This window comes from Hydra vulgaris, chromosome 10, assembly GCF_038396675.1.
Source record: "Hydra vulgaris chromosome 10, alternate assembly HydraT2T_AEP".
NCBI lineage: Eukaryota > Metazoa > Cnidaria > Hydrozoa > Anthoathecata > Hydridae > Hydra > Hydra vulgaris.
This window is the reverse complement of record NC_088929.1, coordinates 10,868,057-10,891,031: the sequence shown is the minus strand read 5'-3', so window position 1 is coordinate 10,891,031 and position 22,975 is coordinate 10,868,057. Positions and strand designations below refer to the sequence as shown.

General features: G+C 30.1%; 1 protein-coding gene across 2 annotated transcripts in view; it reads left to right on the top strand.

The window, feature by feature from the left end:
- Nucleotides 1–21,567, top strand: part of LOC100200656 (mucin-4) — a 106,511-nt gene extending 84,944 nt beyond the window's left edge. For both annotated transcript variants that reach the window (XM_065807243.1, XM_065807244.1), the window contains 2 exons: nt 7,453–7,650; nt 17,493–21,567. In XM_065807243.1, coding sequence (XP_065663315.1) covers nt 7,453–7,650; nt 17,493–21,283 — 3,989 coding nt within the window. In that variant the 3' untranslated portion in view covers nt 21,284–21,567. The remainder of the gene's footprint in view (nt 1–7,452; nt 7,651–17,492) is intronic.
- The last annotated feature ends 1,408 nt before the right edge of the window (nt 21,568–22,975 follow it).

Below are 22,975 nucleotides of genomic sequence, written 5' to 3'. Positions count from 1 at the left end.
AGAAAACAATCTAATCAATAAAAATCAATATGGTTTTGTACCTTCTAAATCATGTATAACCAACTTACTTGAAACAATCGATGATATAACGAACCATCTAAACAATAAGACTTCAGTAGATGTTGTACATTTTGACTTAGCAAAGGCCTTTGATAAAGTTTCAGACTTGAAATTAATTCGCAAGATAAAAAATTATGGCTTCTCAAAAAAATTAGTTAAATGGCTTCACAGTTTCTTATCTAATAGAAGACAAAGAGTGATTTTGAGTCAGCATAAATCTGAGTGGAGAGAAGTCTTAAGCGGTGTCCGTCAAGGTTCAGTTTTGGGGCCTATTCTATTTGTTATATATAATGACTTACAGGACACACTGAAATTTCCATTAAAACTATATGCGATGATAGTAAATTGATTGCTTCAATAAACAACAAATCCGAAAGATTAAAGCTTCAAGATGATATTGTATCTATGCAACAATGGGCAGACCTATGGTGTATGTGTTTTAATGAAAAAAATGTAAAGTTATGCACTTTGGAATAAAAAATAAAAAATTCAAATATTTCATGATAAATATGACTAATAATAACGAACATGAGGTATTACAAGAAACTGAAATAGAAAGTGATCTGGGTATTATTATTACAAATAAACTAAAATGGCGCAATCAAGTCATAAAAGCAGCAAATAATGCAAACCAAATTTTGGAGATGGTTAATGGATCTTTTAGAAATTTGGATATCTGCACCATGAAACTATTATACACATCACTTGTAAGACCACATTTAGACTATGATATCTCAGCTTGGAATCCTCACCAAAAACAAGATATAGACCATTTGGAAAATGTTCAAAAAAGAGCGACAAAAATGGTCCCATCTTTAAAAAAATGAAATATGAAAACAGACTTGAAGTTTTTAACCTGGAATCGTTAGAGAAAAGTAGAACTCTCGGAGACCTTATACAAATGGATAGAATAGAATATGACTGCGACCAAATTTCATTACGAAAACCAATAAATTTTATAATCAACAGAGTATTAGACGAAAAAAAAGCAGAAATCACAACTTTAGATTCTCAAGGGAATACACTCCAAAATGTAACGCAAGGCATAACTTTTTCATAAATCGAGTCTGTTATAATTGGAGCAATTTAGATTATGAAACTGTTAATGTGAAAATGATTAAATCTTTTGAAAATAATATTGATAAAAAAGATAAAAGGAAACTTCAGTTAAAGTAATCTCTTATGTGATTACTTTCACTAGTAAATAAAATCACTAGTAAATAAGAACACTGAATTTCTGAAAATTATTTTGAAGAAACTAATGATTAGGAAGAAAGGAACAGTGATAGCCAACTTAAAATAGTTTTAAATGGATTGAGAAGGAGTACTGCTCTGTTTTTTGCAATAAATAAAATTCTAAGCTTTTCTTTGCAACAACTATCTTGTGTGCAATTTTAAAGGTTTTTTCATAAAACTTTGAAGATGTTGGTAAACAATAAGTGAGGAGACAACTTTTAATGCCTGAATAATATTAAAATCATCAAAATTATCATTACTACTTGTCTGCAACAGTTGTGTAATTAAAAGCGTTATATCAAAAACATTTCTTGTTATTAACAGTGCAACAACAAAAGCAAAACCTGTTATTAACTCCAGTATAGAAGAAGTAGGAGAGGTTGCACAATTAAATATTTTATTGATATTTAAAGACATTTTTTCAAGACAGTAAACAGCAGGAATAAAAAGCTCTCATAAAGTAAGTATCCATGCCATGATTTCACAATTTGTAATACCTACAAAAAAAATCAGAAATAACTATAGTAAAACACTAAATAAGTGTTTTAGTAAGTAATAAAAAACTAGTTAATAAACCATTAGAACAATGGTAATATACCTTACAAATGGTAATAAACTTGACAAATTCTTCTTTAATTTTAAATTGAAATTAAAAAATCTAATAATAAAGAAATTTGAACTGTCTGAGGTTTTATCAGCAGTAGTAGAAAAGTACATAGACTTTTTGATTTCTTTTATTATATTATATTATATTCTATTATATATATATATATATATATATATATATATATATATATATATATATATATATATATATATATATATATATATATATTCTTCTATTATATTATGTTGTCAGTAATTTTGCCTCTTTATCAGCTCTTTTTGGGATGTAGTTGATATATAAAGAAGCATTTTTTTTATGCATTGAAAGTACCATCAAACTTCTTTAAAAAAAGTAAGCGATTGGGATTTATCAACATAATTTTAACAATTTAATGTTGTTTTTTTTTAGTATTAAAGGAATATGAGTGTGTTGGCAGAAAAATTATTTAAAAACCCTTCATAACAAAAAATAAAATATAGCTTGTAGTTCTCAAAAGGGTTATACGGGGATAAACAAATTAGGTAAATAATAATTGATTCTTAACAAATGCAAAGTATAGATATAGACGTTCCATATTTTAACACAAATTCTTGATTATCCAAGAACACCAAGAAACAAGTCAATGCATTTTTAAACAGCTTCTTCTATCAACTCTCTGGCTTCTTTTCTTGTATCCAAAGAATTTTGCAAAACCGAAAATTTTGCATTCAGTTTGCATTTTTTTGAAGTTTTATCTCAACTCGTGAATTTAGCAACATTTTGAACTTAGCAATGGCTATATTTTAGGTTGAAGAAATGTTAAACACAAATTGAGCATTTGGACTTCCATTTTTACATACACAATTGGTGTATGTAAAAATGGAAGTCCAAATTTAATTTTTCATATTTGAAACTTTTTTTTGCCTTATTTATAATTCAAAACTTTATAATTCAAAAATTTTTAATTCAAAAGTTTTTAAAAAGATACACAGTTTTGTGTAATAAAATTAAGGGATCTCTGTTAATATATTTTAATGTATACTTGTTGTTACAATGTAATGGTCTTTGACTCCTGATTTGAATTCAAATTTCTTATTAAGTTATAAGTCAAATTATAATCTTATAAGTCAAATATATCTTATAAGTCAAAACTTAATTTAACCTATATTTATTTATATAATTATTTTGAATGTTTTTTAAATAATCTTTAGTCAATTCTTGTTTTGAAAAAATTTAAACATGTTCCTGAAGCTTATTATATAAAGTAAGTCTTCGGTAAAAATGTTAGGGAACAATAATTGTTCCCTTACATTTTTATAATAATAATTTTTGTAGTTAATGTTTTGAGGAAAATGTATTTATTGATTTAAATTAAATATTGCAAAAAAATTTAAGGACTATTATTGAAACAAAAATGTTAATGACAGTAAGCCTATAAATATATATATTTTTTAATTTAAAAAATATATTCTTTATTTTAAATAAAAACAGCATAAAATGTTGCGTGGGTATTTTCTTTTTCAATTTTTTTTTCAAATTACCCTCTCTCAACCTTATTGCTTAGAAACAAAAAACTTGAAAAAACTGTGCGAAGGAGCAAGTTGAGTGTGTTAGGGATTTGTTGTTTTTGGGGATTGAATTTTTTGTTTACAAAGCAAGTGCTTTACTACTATACCACTATCACACATGTGTTGGTTCGAATTTTTGCCCCAAATTAGCTTTCAAATAAATGAAAAAAAATCAAAGATTAGCTGTATCTTCAGGAATCCAGGAGATTAACTTCAAAATGCAGTGAAAACAATTATGGTCTTACTGCTTACGTGTTTTTTCTGTGTTTTCTTTGTATAAATATCTGTGTTATCAATTTTTTTTTTTTTTTTTACATTTTCGCTTCCAGCAAAGCTGTAAGCAACCACCATAAGAAGTTATTGGAAGAGAAAAGATAAAGATTGTAAAGCAAGATAACGATTGACAGACGACTTGAAAGATTGCAAATTATATGAATCAGGAAAGCAAGATGAAGGAAGCAAATTCCAAAGAACTGATGTTAGAGGAAAAAAACTAGACGAATAAGAATTTTTGGAGCACCTAGGAACAGTCACAGTAAAAGGATGAGACTGAATTGAATGACGAGTAACACGAGAATGAATTTTAGTAGACGGCACAAGAGACACGAGCTCTTTAGAGTAGTGGCCATTATAGTATTTGTAGAAAAGAAAAAGAGAAGCAACGTTACGACGATGTGATAATGGTTGGAGGTTGCTGCAAGAGCAGGTCCAACTATGCTTACAATGCATTTTTGCACCTTGTCTAAAAGAGAAAGGGAATCTTTAGAAGATCCGCCCCAGATATGGCAACAGTATTCCATACAAGAACAGATTTGGGATTTATAGAGATAAAGAATAGAATCTGAAGAAAGTGTCGAGCTCGATAAAAAGATCCAACCTTAGCAGATGCTAATTTTGCAATGGATTTGATATACAGTTTACAAGAAAGATCGGAATTAAGAGTTAATCCAAGATGATGAAGGATAGTTGACTCATCAAGTACATTACCGTTCATAAATATAGGAAGATCTAAATTATTGCAATAACAATTGGCTGAAAAAAATTGGGTTTTATCTGAATTAAAGTTCAACAACCACTGTGAGCCCCATGCTGTAGCAGAAGTGAGTGTTACTCGTCATTCAATTCAGTCTCATCCAAGCAATCAGAGAGTGTTGGCTTCTTATCATGACAAGAATAAATGGTAGTATCATCAGGGAACAATGCCACTTTAGATGTGAGAATATCTGGAAGATCGTTAATGTAAATTAAAAAGAGTATAGGGCCCAGGATTGAACCTTGAGGTACCCCTGAAATTACAGGATATGAAGAAAAGTGCTGTCCATCAAGGATAACATTTAACAATAGTCTTAAAGATGTTACCAGATACACCGAAAGAAGAAAGCTTATGGAGAAGACCAGCATGCCAAACTTTATCAAAAGCTTTAAAAATGTTAAGAGGGATGGCCTTAACCTTTTCACCTTTATCTATGTAGAAGATCAGCTGTAGAACGAGAAGATCGAAATCCATATTGGTGGTCAGAAAGTAAGTTATTAGATTCAAGACGAGAGATTAAATGTTTGTTGATTAAAGATTCAAAAACCTTGCCTATGATAGGAAGAAGACTAAAAGGACGGTAGTTAGGCGAGTCAGATGGCTCTCCAGAATTTTTGAAAATAGCTTTCCAGCATGACAGAAAACAAGACTCTGATAAGCACTTGTTAAAGAGTAATTATAAACTACATTTTGTTGATAAATTCAATTCAATTTGATAACCTATAATTATTAAGTTCATGTCATGTGACTACTTATAATTGATTAATTCAAATCATGTGATCACCTATAACTGATAAATTCAAGTCACTACCTATAACAAAATAGTTTGTAGTACTTTATATATTATAATTTTATACTTACATTTACTATTTATTAAATACTGGGATATATTTATATATTTTTAAACTCTGATTTACTTTCAACAGGTTGCAAGCAACCACTATTAAGGTTAAAAAGCTAGGAAATGGTTAACTGAAGACTTAAAATGTTATAGGTTGTATAAAAAAAAAGAAAATATAAAGATGGGTAAGAGTTATAAGGTTTTTTTGATGTGCTAGGAAAAAAACTGAATTAATTTATAGCATAAAGAATTAGATACAGTAAAAATATTTAACTTGTTGAATAAGATGCCATTCAAGAATGAGTTATGGTTTATCATAATAGCAATGATCACTCGTTTTTAGCATTGACCATGATTAGAGAAACAGCATAAATAAGCATAAGGCTAAAGCCTTATGATGATGATGATGATGATGATGATGATGATGATGATGATGATGATGATGATGATGATGATGATGATGATGATGATGATGATGATGATGATGATGATGATGATGATGATGATGATGATGATGATGATGATGATGGCAATGATGATGGTGATGATGATGATGATGATGATGATGATGATGATGATGATGATGATGATGATGATGATGATGATGATGATGATGATGATGATGATGATGATGATGATGATGATGATGGTAATGATTATTATGATGATCATATTGATCATAATGATGTTTATATAGGGATATATATACAAAATATAGCATGAATTTTAAATTAAAAAAATATACTTTAGGATGTCTAAATGTTTATGCAGCTCCGGTCACAAACCTGGCCAGGCTATATTTTATCAAACTGGCTCCAGTCAATTTCTGCTTTTATCAAATTTTAAAAAAAGTTATTTTTAAAATTTGATAAAAGCAGAAAAAAGTAATGCACTCTACCATCATATTCTCTGTCTACAATATGAAAATTTTTTTGTATAAATAACCTTCACTAAAATTGACTTTCATCACATTCATTTTAATAATTTTTTTGATCAAATATGAAATTTTCTTAAAATTCAACATAAAGTTTATTGAGTTTATCAAAAACTATACCAAAAAATGTTGTTTTTTAATTATAATTTTTATTTTAATATAAAATGATACATTCAAACTACCAATGTTATCAATATTTGTTACATTTGTGTAAACTAGTAATATTTGTTTATATGAATGTTTTCAAATATTACAGCAAAAAAATATTTGTTTATATGAATGTTTTCAAATATTACAGCAAAAAAATATTTGTTTATATGAATGTTTTCAAATATTACAGCAAAAAAATATTTGTTTATATGAATGTTTTCAAATATTACAGCAAAAAAAAATTCTAGCTACATTCTTTTTTTGAAAAAATCTAAAAAAAAAAATATGTATATGTAATAAAAGTGTGTATATATCTAAAAAAAATAATTTTTTTTCTTTCAAGAGTTTCTACTTAGGTAGAAGAACCAAATAAAAATGAATGGTTATTTTATTTATGGGAAATAGTAAATCTGTCTACGAAATCGCAAAAAAAACTAAAGGACGAAAGTATAAAAATAAAAAGAAGAGACAGCTTTTGCTTCTATTCTTGAACAAATACAAAAAAAAAAAAAAAAAACAATGAATGAATATGAAAAAATATTATTTTTTAAACAGTAGTTTGAAGTTTTATGAATTCGCTTTACCTTTTATGCAACATATATGTGGTGCTTCTTTCAAAAAACTTAAAAAATATCTGAAAAGTTACCGTAACGCACAATAATTAGAAAAGTTCACATAAAATTTGCAATTTTTTTGACATATTTACATACAATATTTCCCATAAATAAAATTACTATGCCTTTTATTTGGTCTTCTATTAGAAACTCTTGAAAGAAAAAAAATTAATTTTTTTGAGTTTTAGAACTTGCTAAAAAAAGAGTTCAAAAGTCTAAAATTTGACTTTTGAGGCACTTGAGCAACCCCTAAAATTGGTCCAAATTCAAAGTAAAAAAAATTCTACTAACAAAATGTCTGCACAGCAGATTCCAAGACTCCATTCATTCATTCATCCGTTCAACAGATTCCAAGACTCTATGGTACTTTAGATTTTTTCATGACCTCAAAATGAAGCAGTCTAATGTATATGTATATATTAATTTATAGAGTGTAAAGTTCGTACTCTTATTGTACAAAGACTCAATTCAATCCAAGAGTTTGTTAAATCAAATACACCAAACTGTACTTCAGATGGAAATTTTGCTGATATTCAGTGTGAAAAAAATGGGTATTGTTGGTGTGTTGATCAAGATGGAAATGAAATAGCAGAGACAAGGTTAATCACAAAGCCAAAATGTCCAAGATGTATGTATCTGAATTTATTTTTCTTTTGTTTTTTTTTTGTTTTTCTTTTGTTGTTTTTTTGTTTCATTCTTGTAACTATGTATATTAGACTTGAGGCTTGTTACCCCTTCCCCGGTTTACATAAATTCCTTGCACCTTCTTAAATTCCTGCGCCTTCTTGTGCAACTGCTATATCTAATTATAATCATTTTTTTCATTTTTGTCAAAAGAACTATTCTCTTGAGAATAAATGACTATTTATTGTTGCAAGAAATCAATGCAAAAAGGTGCTGTCTGATTCTAAGCTCCATTATTTTTAGTAAATCTTGCATCTTATCTCAGAAGATAAGCTTCAGAGACTTCTTCAAAAGTATCATTAACAAGGAAAATCTTCAAAAGTATCATTAACAAGGATAGGTCTAACATTCCGTCTCTCATGGGACTGATCTTATGGCCATTTTCTTTCTTCTATTCCAATTAAATAGGTCAGCCTTTAGACATTCAAGTCACTCCAGCTTCCATTACTATAGTGGTATCTTAATTAAACTCTTTTACAGCTTGCGGTCATGATAACATTCATGTCATAAGCTTGCAAAGTTTTTTTTCAGAACAATCTTCAATGCTCTCTAAACTATTTGATAAGTGCTTGACTGAGTTTTGTTTTCCCGCCTGCTGGAAAATGGCATCTGTTGTTCCAATTTTCAAAAACTCCAATGAACATTCTGACCCCTCCTATTATTTTCCGATAAGTCTTTTTTCTGTTATTCTTTCTGTTATTAACAAGGTCTTTGAGTCTTTGATCAACAAATTTCTCGCATCCCATCTTGAGTCAAATAACTTACTGTCAGACAATCAACATGGTTTTTGATTCTCTCACCCTACAGCTGTCTTGCTAACTGCTGTGGCTAAAAGATGTTATCATGCATTAGATGAAGGCAGTGAGGCTAGGGCTGTTGCTCTTGATCCTTTTTGAGATTATCAAATCGTTTATTTCTAACTTTTTTATTAAAGTCATCCTTGAAGGCTAATATTCTTCATCTTTGTAACTTCTGGGGTACCTCAAGGTTCTATCCTTGGTCCTGTTTTGTTTCTTACTTTCATTAATGATCTTCCCAACAACCTTACATCTAAAGTAGCTCTTTTTGCTGATTTGATAATTCAACTTTATACTCCTGTCTTGACAAAATGTTTTCTCTCTCAGATCTCTTATAACAGAAAGCCGATTTTAAATCTGATCGCAATTTTGTAACAGATTGAGGTTCACAGTAGCTTGTAAATTTTAACTCCAACAAAACTCAATTTTTTATTGCAAACAACTACTGTAAAACTGTCAACATTCCTATATTGGCAACCCTCTCACTAAGTCCTCTTTTTTACATCTTGGATTATTGTTTACTACTGACTTATCATGGAAACCATATATACAATCGATCACTTAACTAGCATCTGCTAAGATTGCTTCTCTTTATTGTGCTCATCTCTTTCTTACTTCTGACTCCAACCTCTACCTCTACCTCTACAAATCTCATATTCATTCCTGTATGAAATACTGTTGTCATGTTTGGGCTGGTTTTATTAATGGTGCTTTTTCTCTTCTAGACAAGATCTAAAAACGCATTGTAAACATAGTTAAGTAGTCTGAGTCTCTTTCCCATCTTTGTAAAGTTGCATCTCTTTCTCTTTTCTACAAATACTTTCATGTTTGCTGCTCAAAGGAGCTACTGTCTCTAGTTCCGTCAACAAAAACTCATTCTTGCTTGACTTGGCAATCAGCAAAGTCTTATTTGTTTACTCATATTTAAACTACCTGACAAGAAATTTTAATGTGGTCCATATATGGCAGTTGCACATTGACCGTATATGTACCACTCCCCTTTACGAGATGGCATCAGTGCAGTTCATATGTGGCTATAATATTTATAACATTAAAACCACACTAATTTGAATGAACTCCACACTATAATTGTATGAGTAAATTTCATGAAAGTCACATATGAAGAGCCATATAGTTACCACTTCTCTTTAAGAAATAGCTTTGATGTGGTCCATGTGTAGCTATAATGTTTATGCCACTGAAAACCACACTAAATGCAAACTAAATTTGTACATGAAAGTTTCATGTGGGCCATATGTGAGAAGCATTTGTCTGCCATATATTTACCACTTTTCTTTACGAGATGGGATTGGTGCAGTCCATGTGTGGCTATAGTGCTTTTAATGCTCAAAATCACACTTGAATCATCACACTATATTCTTACAGAAAAGTTTTATGTGGGCTACAGTAGTATAACAAAAATAATAATTTCTCTTAAACATCTTCATATAGCAATTTTACCATGTCTTTTAACAGTAGTTTAAAGAAATCGAAATAACATTTTACAATTTCCTAAATTATTAATAAATAATTTTAGTAAACAACATCATTTATTAGAGATATTTGCTGAATTCTTTAATTTTTAGTTATAAAATATTTATAGAATTTACACTTAACAAACTTTGTGGACAGCTTTTTATTGGTAAAAGCAATAGTTAATGTTTTATGGCAATAATTCAAGACAGATGGCAATTAAAATTGTCAATGTGTTGCAACATGCGTTAAAAAACATCTATTTAATATTTCCCAATTTATATGTTGTATTTGGCAAGTATTAAACATTAAAACTTGTCTTATTACAATTCAAAAAACTACCAAAATTGAGAATAAAATGTTTTTCATTAAACAATTTCAATTTTAAAATTGACTTGATAATGCACTTTTTTGCAATCTTAAGCAGTAATTGTTCAATTTTAAAAATAAAATAAAGTAAACAATATATATTTTACAGAATAAGTTTCATTAAATATATTTTCGCTTGATTAAAAAAGAATTTCTAGAATATTTGTCCCCAATGAAAAGTTTAGCAAATAAATTTTTTATTGAAATTCTATTATGACGTCATATACTAAAACTCTTTGGAATAGTGGCGTATGTTTTAAAAACTTAAAAACACACACTAACATGGAGACAACAAGCTTCGAGTAAAACTAAAAAGTTAGTTGTTCTTGGTTTACAATTGTTATTTTGTTTTACTCAAAATAATTCTGCCCAAACATTTTTTTTAAACATTCTTTTTAGTATGAACAAAACTTTAATTAGTATGTATTTTAGCAAATTATTTTGTTGGATAACAACTCAAAAATATTCATTACAAAGTCCGCTTAAATAGACAAGCAAAAGTTATTAAAAACAAATGAATTTTTATACTGCGTGATGTCATAAAAACTTTTGGCAGTTTTTTCTAGAATTTATAAAAAAATTATATTCAGAAAAAACTGAATATGTATATATATATATATATATATATATATATATATATATATATATATATATATATATATATATATATATATATATATATATATTAGGTGACTTTAAGGTGATTTTTTTTCTTTCTTTCCTTTTTTTCTCTCTTGAATAAAGGTTTGTTAAAATAAAAACGACAAAACGAATAAAATAATATAAATAAAATAATAAAAATAAAATAATAAAAATAAAAAACGGCAAAAGGAACATTTTATATTTTAAGTAACATAGTTAAAGTAAAAAATATTTTTTGAGTAAAATAGTTATGATAAAAATGAAAAAAAAATGAACATTTATAAATAAGTTCTAAATAAAATAATATAAAAAACCCAGAAAAGTTGTTTAAAAAAAGTGTTTTATTTTAATTCTTATTATATTAAATTATGAAAATAATTAAAATAAAACAGCCAAAGAAACGTTCTATTTATTTTTATTTAAATTGTAAACATAACAATTAAATTAAATAACAGAAAAAGAAATGCTTTATAAATTATAAATAAAATATAAAAAGTAAAACCAACGAAACTAATATTTTATTTGAATTCCTAATAAAATGGCAAAATATTGCTTTCGCTTTTCAAATTTTTAAGCAAGTGTCTACATTGTTGACAAAAGTTGGCAAACTCTGTGTTTGTTTTTTTGTCAATTCGATGCTAAATGTTTATATTTAGCATCAATTTTTTTTCCCCAAACATATTCACTTTCTACAAGGCTGCAAGCAACCATTATTAGAGTTAGAGGTTACTGGAAAAAAAAAGATGAAGTTTAAGAAGCAAGATAACAATTAAGAAAAGAATCTGTAGTAAGAAAATGGAGAACACGATAAAGAGATGCAACTTTAGCAGATGCTAATTTTGCAATTGATTTGGTATATGGATTCCAAGAATGAAGAATCCTAAAGACGAAAGATAGATGACTCATCGAGTACATTACTATTCATAAATATAGGAAGATCTAGATTATTGGGATAATGATTAGCTGAAAAAAATTTTCAGCTAATCATTATCCCAATAATCTAGATCTAAAAAGAGTTTTATCTGAGTTAAAGTTCAACAGCCACTGAGAGCCCCATGCTGTAGCAGAAGTGAGATCTTTTTCAAGTCCAAATGACCCTCCTCCCCAAGCAATCTGAGAGTGTTACCTTCTTTTGAAGACAAGAATAAATGGTAGTATTATTAGCAAACAATGCCTCCTTAGATGTGAGAGTTTTTGGGATATTGTAAATAAAAGTTAAAAAAATGATTAAATTAAGATTAAATAAAAGTAAAATAAAAAAAGTATAGGGCCAAGGTAAAATAAAAGTATAGGGGCCAAGAACCTTGAAGAACCCCTAAAGTTACAGGATATGAAGAAGAGTGCTGTGCATCGAGGACAACTTTTATACTATGATTGGTAAGAAAGGATTCAATAATCTTAAAGATTTTGCCTGATACACCATAAGAAGAAAGCTTATGGAGAAGACCAGCATGCCAAACTTTATCAAAAGCTTTAGAAATGTCAAGAGCGATGGCCTTAACCTTTCCACATCTATCTAATGCATGATAAAACCTATTGTTTATATTGCTATAGAAGAGAAGATTGAAATTCATATTGATGATCATAAAGTAAGTTATTAGATTCAAGATAAGAGATTAAATATTTGTTAATTAAAGATTCAAAAACCTTGCTTATGATAGGAAGAAGACTAATGGGATGGTAGTTAGACGAGTCAGATTGCTCTCTAGAATTTTTAAAAATAGGGATAACAGATGCTGCTTTCCAGCATGCCGGAAAACAAGACTCTTATAAGCACTTGTTAAATAGTTTTGAAAAAATAGACAACAACTCTGGAGAACAGTTCTGCAAGACTACAGTGGCTATGCTGTCCAAACCACAAGCTTTAGAAGAGTCTAAGCACAAAATCACTTTAGATACAGAAGCTGGAGTGATACGAATGTCAAGCAATGGAACAACCTGTTTTTCATCTATATCAGGTAGGATGAGATTAGAGAAATCAAGAGATGAGATTGGTGAAAAGTTCTTTGCATAAAATTCAGTTTTATCTTTAAGTGAGGTAATAAAATCTGAACTGTGCAAGAGAGATGGAATAACAGATTTACCTTTATTATATACACTGTCAAAGAAACTCCAGAAGTCTCGCAAGCTTAATTTTTGAGATAAAATACAAGATTTTGTGACCTAAGAATAGAGAATGCTTTACCATTAGCCTAAACCTTTTTACAATGGTTTCTATCAATAATAAACAGATGTCTGTTTTCTGGAGAACTGTTTCGGTGATAGATTTGGAAGTAATGGTTAAGATTGCAGCTGCACAACGAGAGGAAAACCATGGAGAAGAGTGAGGTTTGACATGGAATTGTAGGGGGAGAGGGAATGAAATATTCCATGCCAGTCTGAATCCAAGAAGTTACATAAGAAGCCATTCATTCAGCAGGAAGATAAAAGATTTCTACGCAAGGGCTATCATGAAGAAAATAACAGAAAGAGGCTCAGTCAGCCTTGAGTTAGTTGTATGAGGTACAATGATAGGGGTATTCTGGCAATGAAGAAGATTTAGATGGTAGTTTAGGAGAGATCAAACCAAGATCAAAAGCACCTAAGGGTGAATATGGAGAAACTGAGCACTGACTAGGATCAGAAACATGAGAGTTGGAAAGTTGACTATTTGGGTTAGAGATTGAGTAAGACAAAAGTTGTGGGCCTTAATGCATAAAGAGTCAAGCTAGAGTCAAGCCATTCAGTGTGATGAACATTAAAGTTACTAACATTAACGATATTGTCTAAAGGATAAAGAGAAAGGGCTTGGTCAATTTGATCAGAAATAACATCAAAAAGAATGCAGTCTTAAGATAATGGAGAGTGATATAGGACAAAGAGAAAGGTGATAGAGTGAAGTGGTGCGAAACAAAAGCACATAAAAGAATAGTCTATGGATTCAAACCAAGTTTCACAACAAATGGGTGAATTCTTATGAATGTAAATGCTTAGGCCAAGCATGTGGCTACTGGAGACTAGAGTACGAATTAAAAGAAGATAATCATCAACATAAGATCACAAGATGAAACAGCAGAACTTAAATTAGTCTCACAAAGAGCAAGTAGGTTGGGTGAACTTTGCAAGTGATAAAACTCAACAGAAGAAAAGTTACTTCAAAGACCATGAGTATTAGTGAATGATGATTTAGAAAACTTGGTGATGACAATGATTTTTTGTGTTTCATAGTTTTTTGAACTTTTTAACTCATTTTTGGATTTGTTAAGAAACTTGACTCAAGTTTAAACTTCTTTGGGTTTGGTGTTGATAATCATTTGCTTTTTATTCCTTCTCTTCTATTTTATCATCAGGCATAATTTTGTGAGTTTGTTGGTTGTTCTTTGAACTTGTTCAGTTACCTTCTCATCAGTTTTTGTTATTGAAGCTCATACTGGTTTTGTCAGTTTTTGGCGTGGTCTTGCATATGTTCTATAGAGTGTTTTAAGCATTTGTGGACTTTTAATCTTAAACATTCTTTTGAGCTATGCTAATGTTGGATTGGCTTTGACGGCTACATTTTTTAATTATGCTAACCAATTTAGATTACTTGTTATTAAAATGCCAAGATCTTATTCTTGGTTAGAAGATGATAGGAATATGCAACTGTAGTCTTTCTGTTATAAACTTAAATATGATCACACTTTATTGTGTTGATTGATTTTTTGATTTGCATTTGTTTCTATTAAATTCCATTTAATATTTATTATACAAGTATTTGCCTACAGTGTCAAATCATGAAGATCTGTTTGAAGTTGTTCAATGTCATGCTGGTTTTAGATAATATTTATCAATTTGCTATCAACAGCAAATAGTTTAAGGGAACACTTATTAACATCAGACCTGTTGTTTTTAAACACTGCAATAAGTAATGAACCAGCGCACCACTTCAAACCTTTAGCTATTGGGAGTATAAATTGTCAACAAGAGCTTTTTGCTTTCTGTCTAAAAGAGAAGATTGTATCCAGTTCAGTAGCTTTTTGTTTAAACCATAGGCCTCTAATTTGATAATTAATGCTTCATGAAAGAGTTAATCAAACCTTTTGACAAAGTTGGAATACATTAGAGCAGCCATGGCGCAGTGGTTAGAGTTCTGGCTCAGAACCCAGAGGTTCGAGGTTCAATGCCAGCTCTAGCCAAATAAGCGACATTGGTACGGAAGGAGGTGTGAACTTCTTGTAAAATGCTCTCCCGCGGTGCTCTTTGACAAGACCGTATGACTTCCTTCCATGTGTCAGGTATTATATTTGTTTTGAATAGTGATATTATTAGAAAAGATATGGATCATGCTTATCTCATTGCACTTTAGCTTAGAACATATGTGCTTATGCCATCTGCACTAATTATTTTATGTTTCTTCAACTGTTTCAGTTTAGTAAGTACAGTTGCTTCATTAAGATCAAATTGATTACTTTTGCATACCTGGTCAGATCCGATTGGAAATGTAAACATGGTCCTGCAATCAACTTTAATTTTTTATTATGCTATTCTTCTTTGTCAAGCAGTTTTGTTATGTTTATGCCATTTATTCTCAGAATTGAAACTTGAAACTCTGCATTTTCTTAGCTGTTGATGTATTGGTATACTGATTTTGGATTAGCTTTTGAAAATGACACAAATTTTAAAGGCAGTAATGTTTTTCATCAAGAGATGAGATTGGAGAAATCAAGAGATGAGTTAAGTTGATATGGTTCTAGTAGATAAGAATTTGGCTAGTTCTTCTTTGTAGTGAAGGTCAATGAGTTTGTTTATTACATTAAGATTATTTTTGTACTTTTTAAGTTGTTTCTGCCTCTCTATTTCTGCAACTTTCCTTTAGTTTTTTATTGTCACCTCTACTATTATTCGGCGTGGTTAAATAGTAAAATTATGATTGATTAATGTAAAACTACCAATTAAGCGTACAAAGAAAATTGTTTTATTAATTGATTAAACTGTTGAGTGATGGAACACATAGCAGGTTTCTGTAACTCTGGAGAGACAGTATCGGATCGAGAGCAAATGTGAGAGGCTTTGTGACATGTTGCGCTAAGACAACAGTGTTAACAGACTCCAAGAGTTTGAAGTTATTTAATAGCTATTTTTTTGTGCTACCACCAGCTGCTGTCCATAGAATGTCAGAGCAATTGAAATCCATACCAACTACTAGGAGCTCTGTGCCTCTAATCTAAGATCTATTAGAAGCAGGAGTTAGTTATTGATTTACTTTGTTCTTTACTTGCATTTGTGAAAGAAAAGTTTGAAGTTTCTCTCATTTAAAAAAATCGAAAAAAAATTCAATTAAATCGACTCCTGGATTTACTTTTCATAATGTGAAGAATGAACTAATTTTATTTTTCATTATTCTTTAATAAACAGTTTATTTAGTTCATTAAACAACTTTTTATTATGTTTACTATTGTTGTTATTAATACTTGTGTATTTATGTCAAATGGCTCACACATTTATACTTATTAATATCTGTTTCCTTGAAACTTTAGTTATTTATCAGCATGAATTCTTGTTGATAAGCTCTTTCCTTTTCATTCTCCCATTATACTTAACAACAAACATTATGCTTTAAAAGTTTCTCTCTTTAAATGCACCCCGCGAAGACTTTTTTACTTTTATTTATTAGTATACCTCCATACCTGACCTGGCATTTTGCAATGAAGCTCAATGGCGTCAAAGTAAGCTGCTTGTATGACTTCTCTTATATAAAATGCAACTACACCATATTAATCTGACCTGTTGTTGCTGAAAAAATTATAACCAGGTATTTAAAAACTAGAGATATTATTGAACCAAGTTTGTGCAGTTGCTACTAACATAGGCAAATTTAATGTTTCTACTTTAGGAGCAAAAGTCTTTAATTTATTATATAGTGATGACGATTTAGTGTAGAAGCAGGCTATTTCACTTAGCTTTTCATTATTATTATTTCTGATAATTTGATTTCTTTTTTTTGCAGACAGTAATTTATGGAATAATAGCCGACTATATTTACAACATACATCGTAAATACATTTATATATATAGCAGCCCTCAGAATTAGGAAAAATGAGGTTGGCAGTAATTTGCTGAACTTAATCTGTTAGAGGTCGTCACCAGGTCTGCAAAAAAAATTTATGCAAAGGTTTTACCATAAAACATTGAAATGAGATCAGCGCTTTTTTGCCAACCTCATACAATTCTAGGTCTACAGTTAGGTTGGCATTGTCAAATGTTGATTCTAATTCCATGGGCTGATATATATTTTTATTCATATATTATATATTTTTATTTATACTTGTTTTATATAATATATATATATATATATATATATATATATATATATATATATATATATATATATATATATATATATATATATATATATATATATATATATATGTTGACTTTCTTAATTATCATTATTAATTTTTCTTGCTAAGTTTGATCAGCTAAATACTAGTCAAACAAGATTGTTTTTAATTTCAGTCTTATAGCAATTTTAATATTCAATTTTTAGTTAAAATCTGTAAAGATACTGAAGAAAAAAGAAAGTGCTCTGAATATAACAACCGGAAATATTGCAAAGTGTACAAAAACTTTATGAAAGAACGATGCCCTAAAACATGTGGCTTTTGTTCTGAACATGCTAAGCGACCAGGATGCGAAAGCAAGTTTGGTTGCTGTGATGATGGAATTACACCAAAACGAGCTGATGAAAGAAAATGTCCTGTATATAAAAGTATTTGTGACATGCCTGTAAATAATGGATCCTGCAACAATAAATTTCAGAGGTTTTACTATGACCATGGCCATAAAGAGTGTAAAAATTTTTTTTACAGTGGTTGTCATGGTAATATGAATAATTTCTTATCAAAGGAAGAATGCATTCTGCGTTGCTGGAGTCATATATCAAGTTTAACACTATCTTTGACTACATTTAAAGAACTTATAATAACTCCTTCTAATAAATCTTCTGATATCTACCATCAAACAGATAATAACCCATTAACTTTTGAACCATCAACTTCTGCTGATCAGGATGTGTCTAAATTTCTGCCAAATACTGCTGATATATTAAATGAAAACATGGGATCATCTTTGCTTTTACCAACATCGCTTATAGTAACTACAACATCACTTATATCACCTCTAACTCTTGAATTGACAGTTTCCACTGGTCATGATGAGTTTAGTTCTCTGCCAAGTACTGGTAATATACTAAATGAAAACAATGGGTCAACTTTGCTTTTACCTTTAGAAATTAATGATTCTCAAGATACTTATACAGACACAGTTGCATCAGTTGTAGCAAGTACTAATGCAGATGCATTACCTCTAACTCTTAAATCGACAGTTGCATCACTTGTAGTAGCTGCTAATACAGCTTTAACACCTGTAACTTTTGAGCCAACAGCTTCCACTGGTCATGATGAGTTTAGTTTTCTGGCAAAAACTGCTAATATACTAAATAAAAACAATGGATCAACTTTGCTTTTACCTTTAGAAATTAGTGTTTCTCAAGGTTCTAATACAGACACAGTTGCATCACTTGTAGCAAGTACTAATTCAGATGGTTCACCTATAACTCTTGAATCAACAGCTTCTACTGATCGGGATGAGTTTAGCTCTCTACCAAGTGCTGCTAACATACTAAATGAAAATAATGGATCAACTTCGTATTTACCTTTAGAAATTAGTGTTTCTCAAGTTTTTAATACAGACATAGTTGCATCACTTGTAGCAAGTACTAATTCAGATGGTTCACCTATAACTCTTGAATCAACAGCTTCTACTGATCGGGATGAGTTTAGCTCTCTACCAAGTACTGCTAACATACTAAATGAAAATAATGGATCAACTTCGTATTTACCTTTAGAAATTAGTGTTTCTCAAGATTCTAATACAGACACAGTTGCATCACTTGTAGCAAGTACTAATGCAGATGCATTACTTCTAACTCTTAAATCGACAGTTTCCACTGATAAGGATGAGTTTAGCTCTCTGCCAAGTACTGTTAACATACTAAATGAAAACAATGAATCAGTTGTATTAACTACTAATACAGATGCATCACCTCTAACTCTTGAATCGATAGTTTCCACAGATCAGAATGAGTTTAGTTCTCTGCGAATTACTGCTAATATACTAAATGAAAACAATGGGTCAACTTTGCTTTTACCTTTAAAAATTAGTGTTTCTCAAGATACTAATACAGACACAGTTGCATCACTTGTAGCAAGTACTAATTCAGATACATTACCTTTAACTCTCGAATCGACAGCTTCTACTGATCATGACGAGTTTAGTTCTCTACCAAGTACTGTTAACATATTAAATGAAAACAATGGATCAACATTGCATTTACCTTTAGATATTAGTGTTTCTCAAGATTCTAATACAGACACAGTTGCATCACTTGTAACAAGTACTAATTCAGATACATCACCTTTAACTCTTGAATCGACAGTTGCATCACTTGTAGTAGCTGCTAATACAGCTTTATCACCTGTAACTTTTGAGCCAACAGCTTCCACTGGTCATGATGAGTTTAGTTTTCTGGCAAAAACTGCTAATATACTAAATAAAAACAATGAATCAACTTTGCTTTTACCTTTAAAAATTAGTGTTTCTCAAGATACTAATACAGACACAGTTGCATCACTTGCAGCAAGTACTAATTCAGATACATCACCTTTAACTCTCGAATCGACAGTTTCTACTGATCATGACGAGTTTAGTTCTCTACCAAGTACTGTTAACATATTAAATGAAAACAATGGGTCAACTTTGCATTTACCTTTAGATATTAGTGTTTCGCAAGATTCAAATACAGACACAGTTGTATCACTTGTAACAAGTACTAATTCAGATACATCACCTTCAACTCTTGAATCAACAGCTTCTACTGATCGGGATGAGTTTAGCTCTCTTCCAAGTACTGCTAAAATACTAAATGAAAACAATGGATCAACTTTGTTTTTACCTTTAGAAATTCGTGTTTCTCAAGATTCTAATACAGGCACAGTTGCATCACTTGTAGCAAGTACTAATACAGATTTATCAACTGTAACTTTTGAGCCAACAGCTTCCACTGGTCATGATGAATTTAGTTCTCTGCCAAGTACCGCTAATATACTAAATAAAAACAATGGATCAACTTTGCTTTTACCTTTAGAAATTAATGCTTCTCAAGATTCTAATACAGACACAGTTGCATCACTTGTAGCAATTACTAATACAGATGCATCACCTCTTACTCTTAAATCGACAGTTTCCACTGATCAGGATGAGTTTAGCTCTCTGCCAAGTACTGCTAATATACTAAATGAAAACAATGGATCGACTTTGCTTTTACCTTTAGATATTAGTGTTACTCAAGATTCTAATACAGGCACAGTTGCATCACTTGTAGCAAGTACTAATTCAGATACATCACCTTTAACTCTTGAATCAACAGCTTCTAGTGATCATGACGAGTTTAGTTCTTTGCCAAGTACTGTTAACATATTAAATGAAAACAATCAATCAACTTTGCTTTTACCTTTAAAAATTAGTGTTTCTCAAGATACTAATACAGACACAGTTGCATCACTTGTAGCAAGTACTAATTCAGATACATCACCTTTAACTCTTGAATCAACAGCTTCTAGTGATCATGACGAGTTTAGTTCTTTGCCAAGTACTGTTAACATATTAAATGAAAACAATCAATCGACTTTGCTTTTACCTTTAAAAATAAGTGTTTCTCAAGATTCTAATATAGACACAATTGCATCATTTATAGTAACTACTAACACTGATTCATCACCTGTAACTCTTGAACCTACAGCTTCCACCGATCAGTATATGTCTACTATTTTATTAAGAAATTCTGATTTGTCAAAAACTGAGTTGTTAGTGCCATTTACAGCAGTGTATAGCAGCATATATTTTAATAAAGTCTTTACAAATATATTAACCGATTTAAATTCATCGTTGTCACCTGAAATCTCTTCTAATATGGATTTACCATTTTCCTCTTATGAACCAACAGCTTCTACATATCAATATGTGTCTACTGCTCTACTAAGAAGTCATCATATTTCTAGTGAAAATACTGATATCTTTTTACCTAGAAAGATAAGTATTTCTCAAGCATCTATTGGTGAGGATGTTTCTACTGTTTTAACAGCAAGTATAGATTCACAACGTGGTTTTAATAAATCGTCTGTTCCATTAACTACAGGAGTTATGGGTTTTCAAGATTCTCTTTTTAATGCAACAATATCGGCTTCATCATCTACATTTGAAATTTCTACTAAAATTTAGTTTTCATCCTTTGATTCGTTGAATGATTCTCATATAGCAGCAATTGCCGATGCAAAATCTTTGTTAACAAGTAAAAATTAAAAAACACATAATATTTTAAATAAACTTTTAAAATGTAGTATAAATTTAATTGTGATTTCTACGGTTAAGTATCTACGGGTAATGTTAATATATATACGGTTAAATATTTAGCCAGTTGATGTTAACGTATCTACATTTAAGTGAAATTGTTAAACTAAAATTCCTTTAAACTAAAAAAATCACCAATACATCAATTAAGTACAGATTTAATTTATGATTCAATATCTTCTACCCAAATAGTTATCGAACGGTCCATTTTTATAAAAATATGCAAATAAGTCGTCTTTTCGTGTGTTTTTTATTCAAAAAAGTGTACCTTAAATAATGGACAACTAAGTCGGCTGGTGATATTTGGACCAATCAAACACGGTTAATTTTGATTTTTAAAATGCGTGTAAATTTATTAACTTGTTTATTATTCTATTTACTTAAAATATAATTTTTTATTGACCCCTTAGAAAAACCTTTTAATTTAAAGAGTGCCTACCCAAATCAAACCCTCCATCAATGTATGTACACTCTGCTGCGACTAGACTAAGGCATTTTGGTCATATGCTAAATTATTATTGTTATTATTATTATGGCCGTAAACTACTACATACCGTTCGATGTATATACACTGCTGCATCTACGGCTATATCCGTCAATGCACCTAAACGTTGCACTTATTCAATTAAATTTTATAAATTACTAATAGTTAAGAAATAAAAATAAATTCTTTTATAAACAATAATACTTAATACACAAATCTATGCGCAATTGGAAACATAACATAATATTTCACGAAAAGAAAAGTTTTGAGAGTATGAATCAAGCCCGCACCCCCCGCTCCTGTTGTCAGACTGTTTTACCCGCAGTGCCACAATAACCAAATTTAAAGCGTGCCAATTAAATTTATATAGTTTTCTGTAACATTTTGAGTTTCACTTACATTTTTTCAAAAGCACAGCACCACCATAAAATATTTTAGCGTTCAAAAATTATGACTATATAAAGTTTAAACCCCCCTCAATTTTAAGGGGTTGTAAATTTTACATGGTCATAATTTTTGAACGCTGAGAGATAATACTATAAAACTTAAAATTTATCGATGAATATAAGTCTAGTTGAGAATAGTACAAAAAATATTTCATCAACTTGCCGCTCTCACGTTTGGGGCAGGAGGGGGCGAAAATTTTGTGGCTATTTTGTTTCCAGCCTCCAATCATCGCAACTTTTCGCAAACCCTCATTATTTGACATAAATATAAACTTATAAATGTTTGGAGTTAGCTCCATTTCTGGAAGTTGATGATCTCAATGACCGAAAAATGCTGGATCCGCCCCTAATTATACTGTGTAACAAACTTTCACTTTTGTTCTGTCCCTCGATTGAAAGTGTGTTTTCCTAACCCGTTAGGTCTAGAGCAGAAAGGAAATCGCTGTTATTCCAGAAAAACTTTGTTTTTGTGACCGGGACAATGAAATTCGGAAAATCGCGTGTATTCGAGAAAAATCTCATTCTGCTTTCAACACCTAGCTTTCTCCTATAATATTCCTGAACAGCTAGAGTTGTCCAGATATTTATACAATTCTCCTAAATACTATAGAACGGACGAGAAATTCTCAGAAC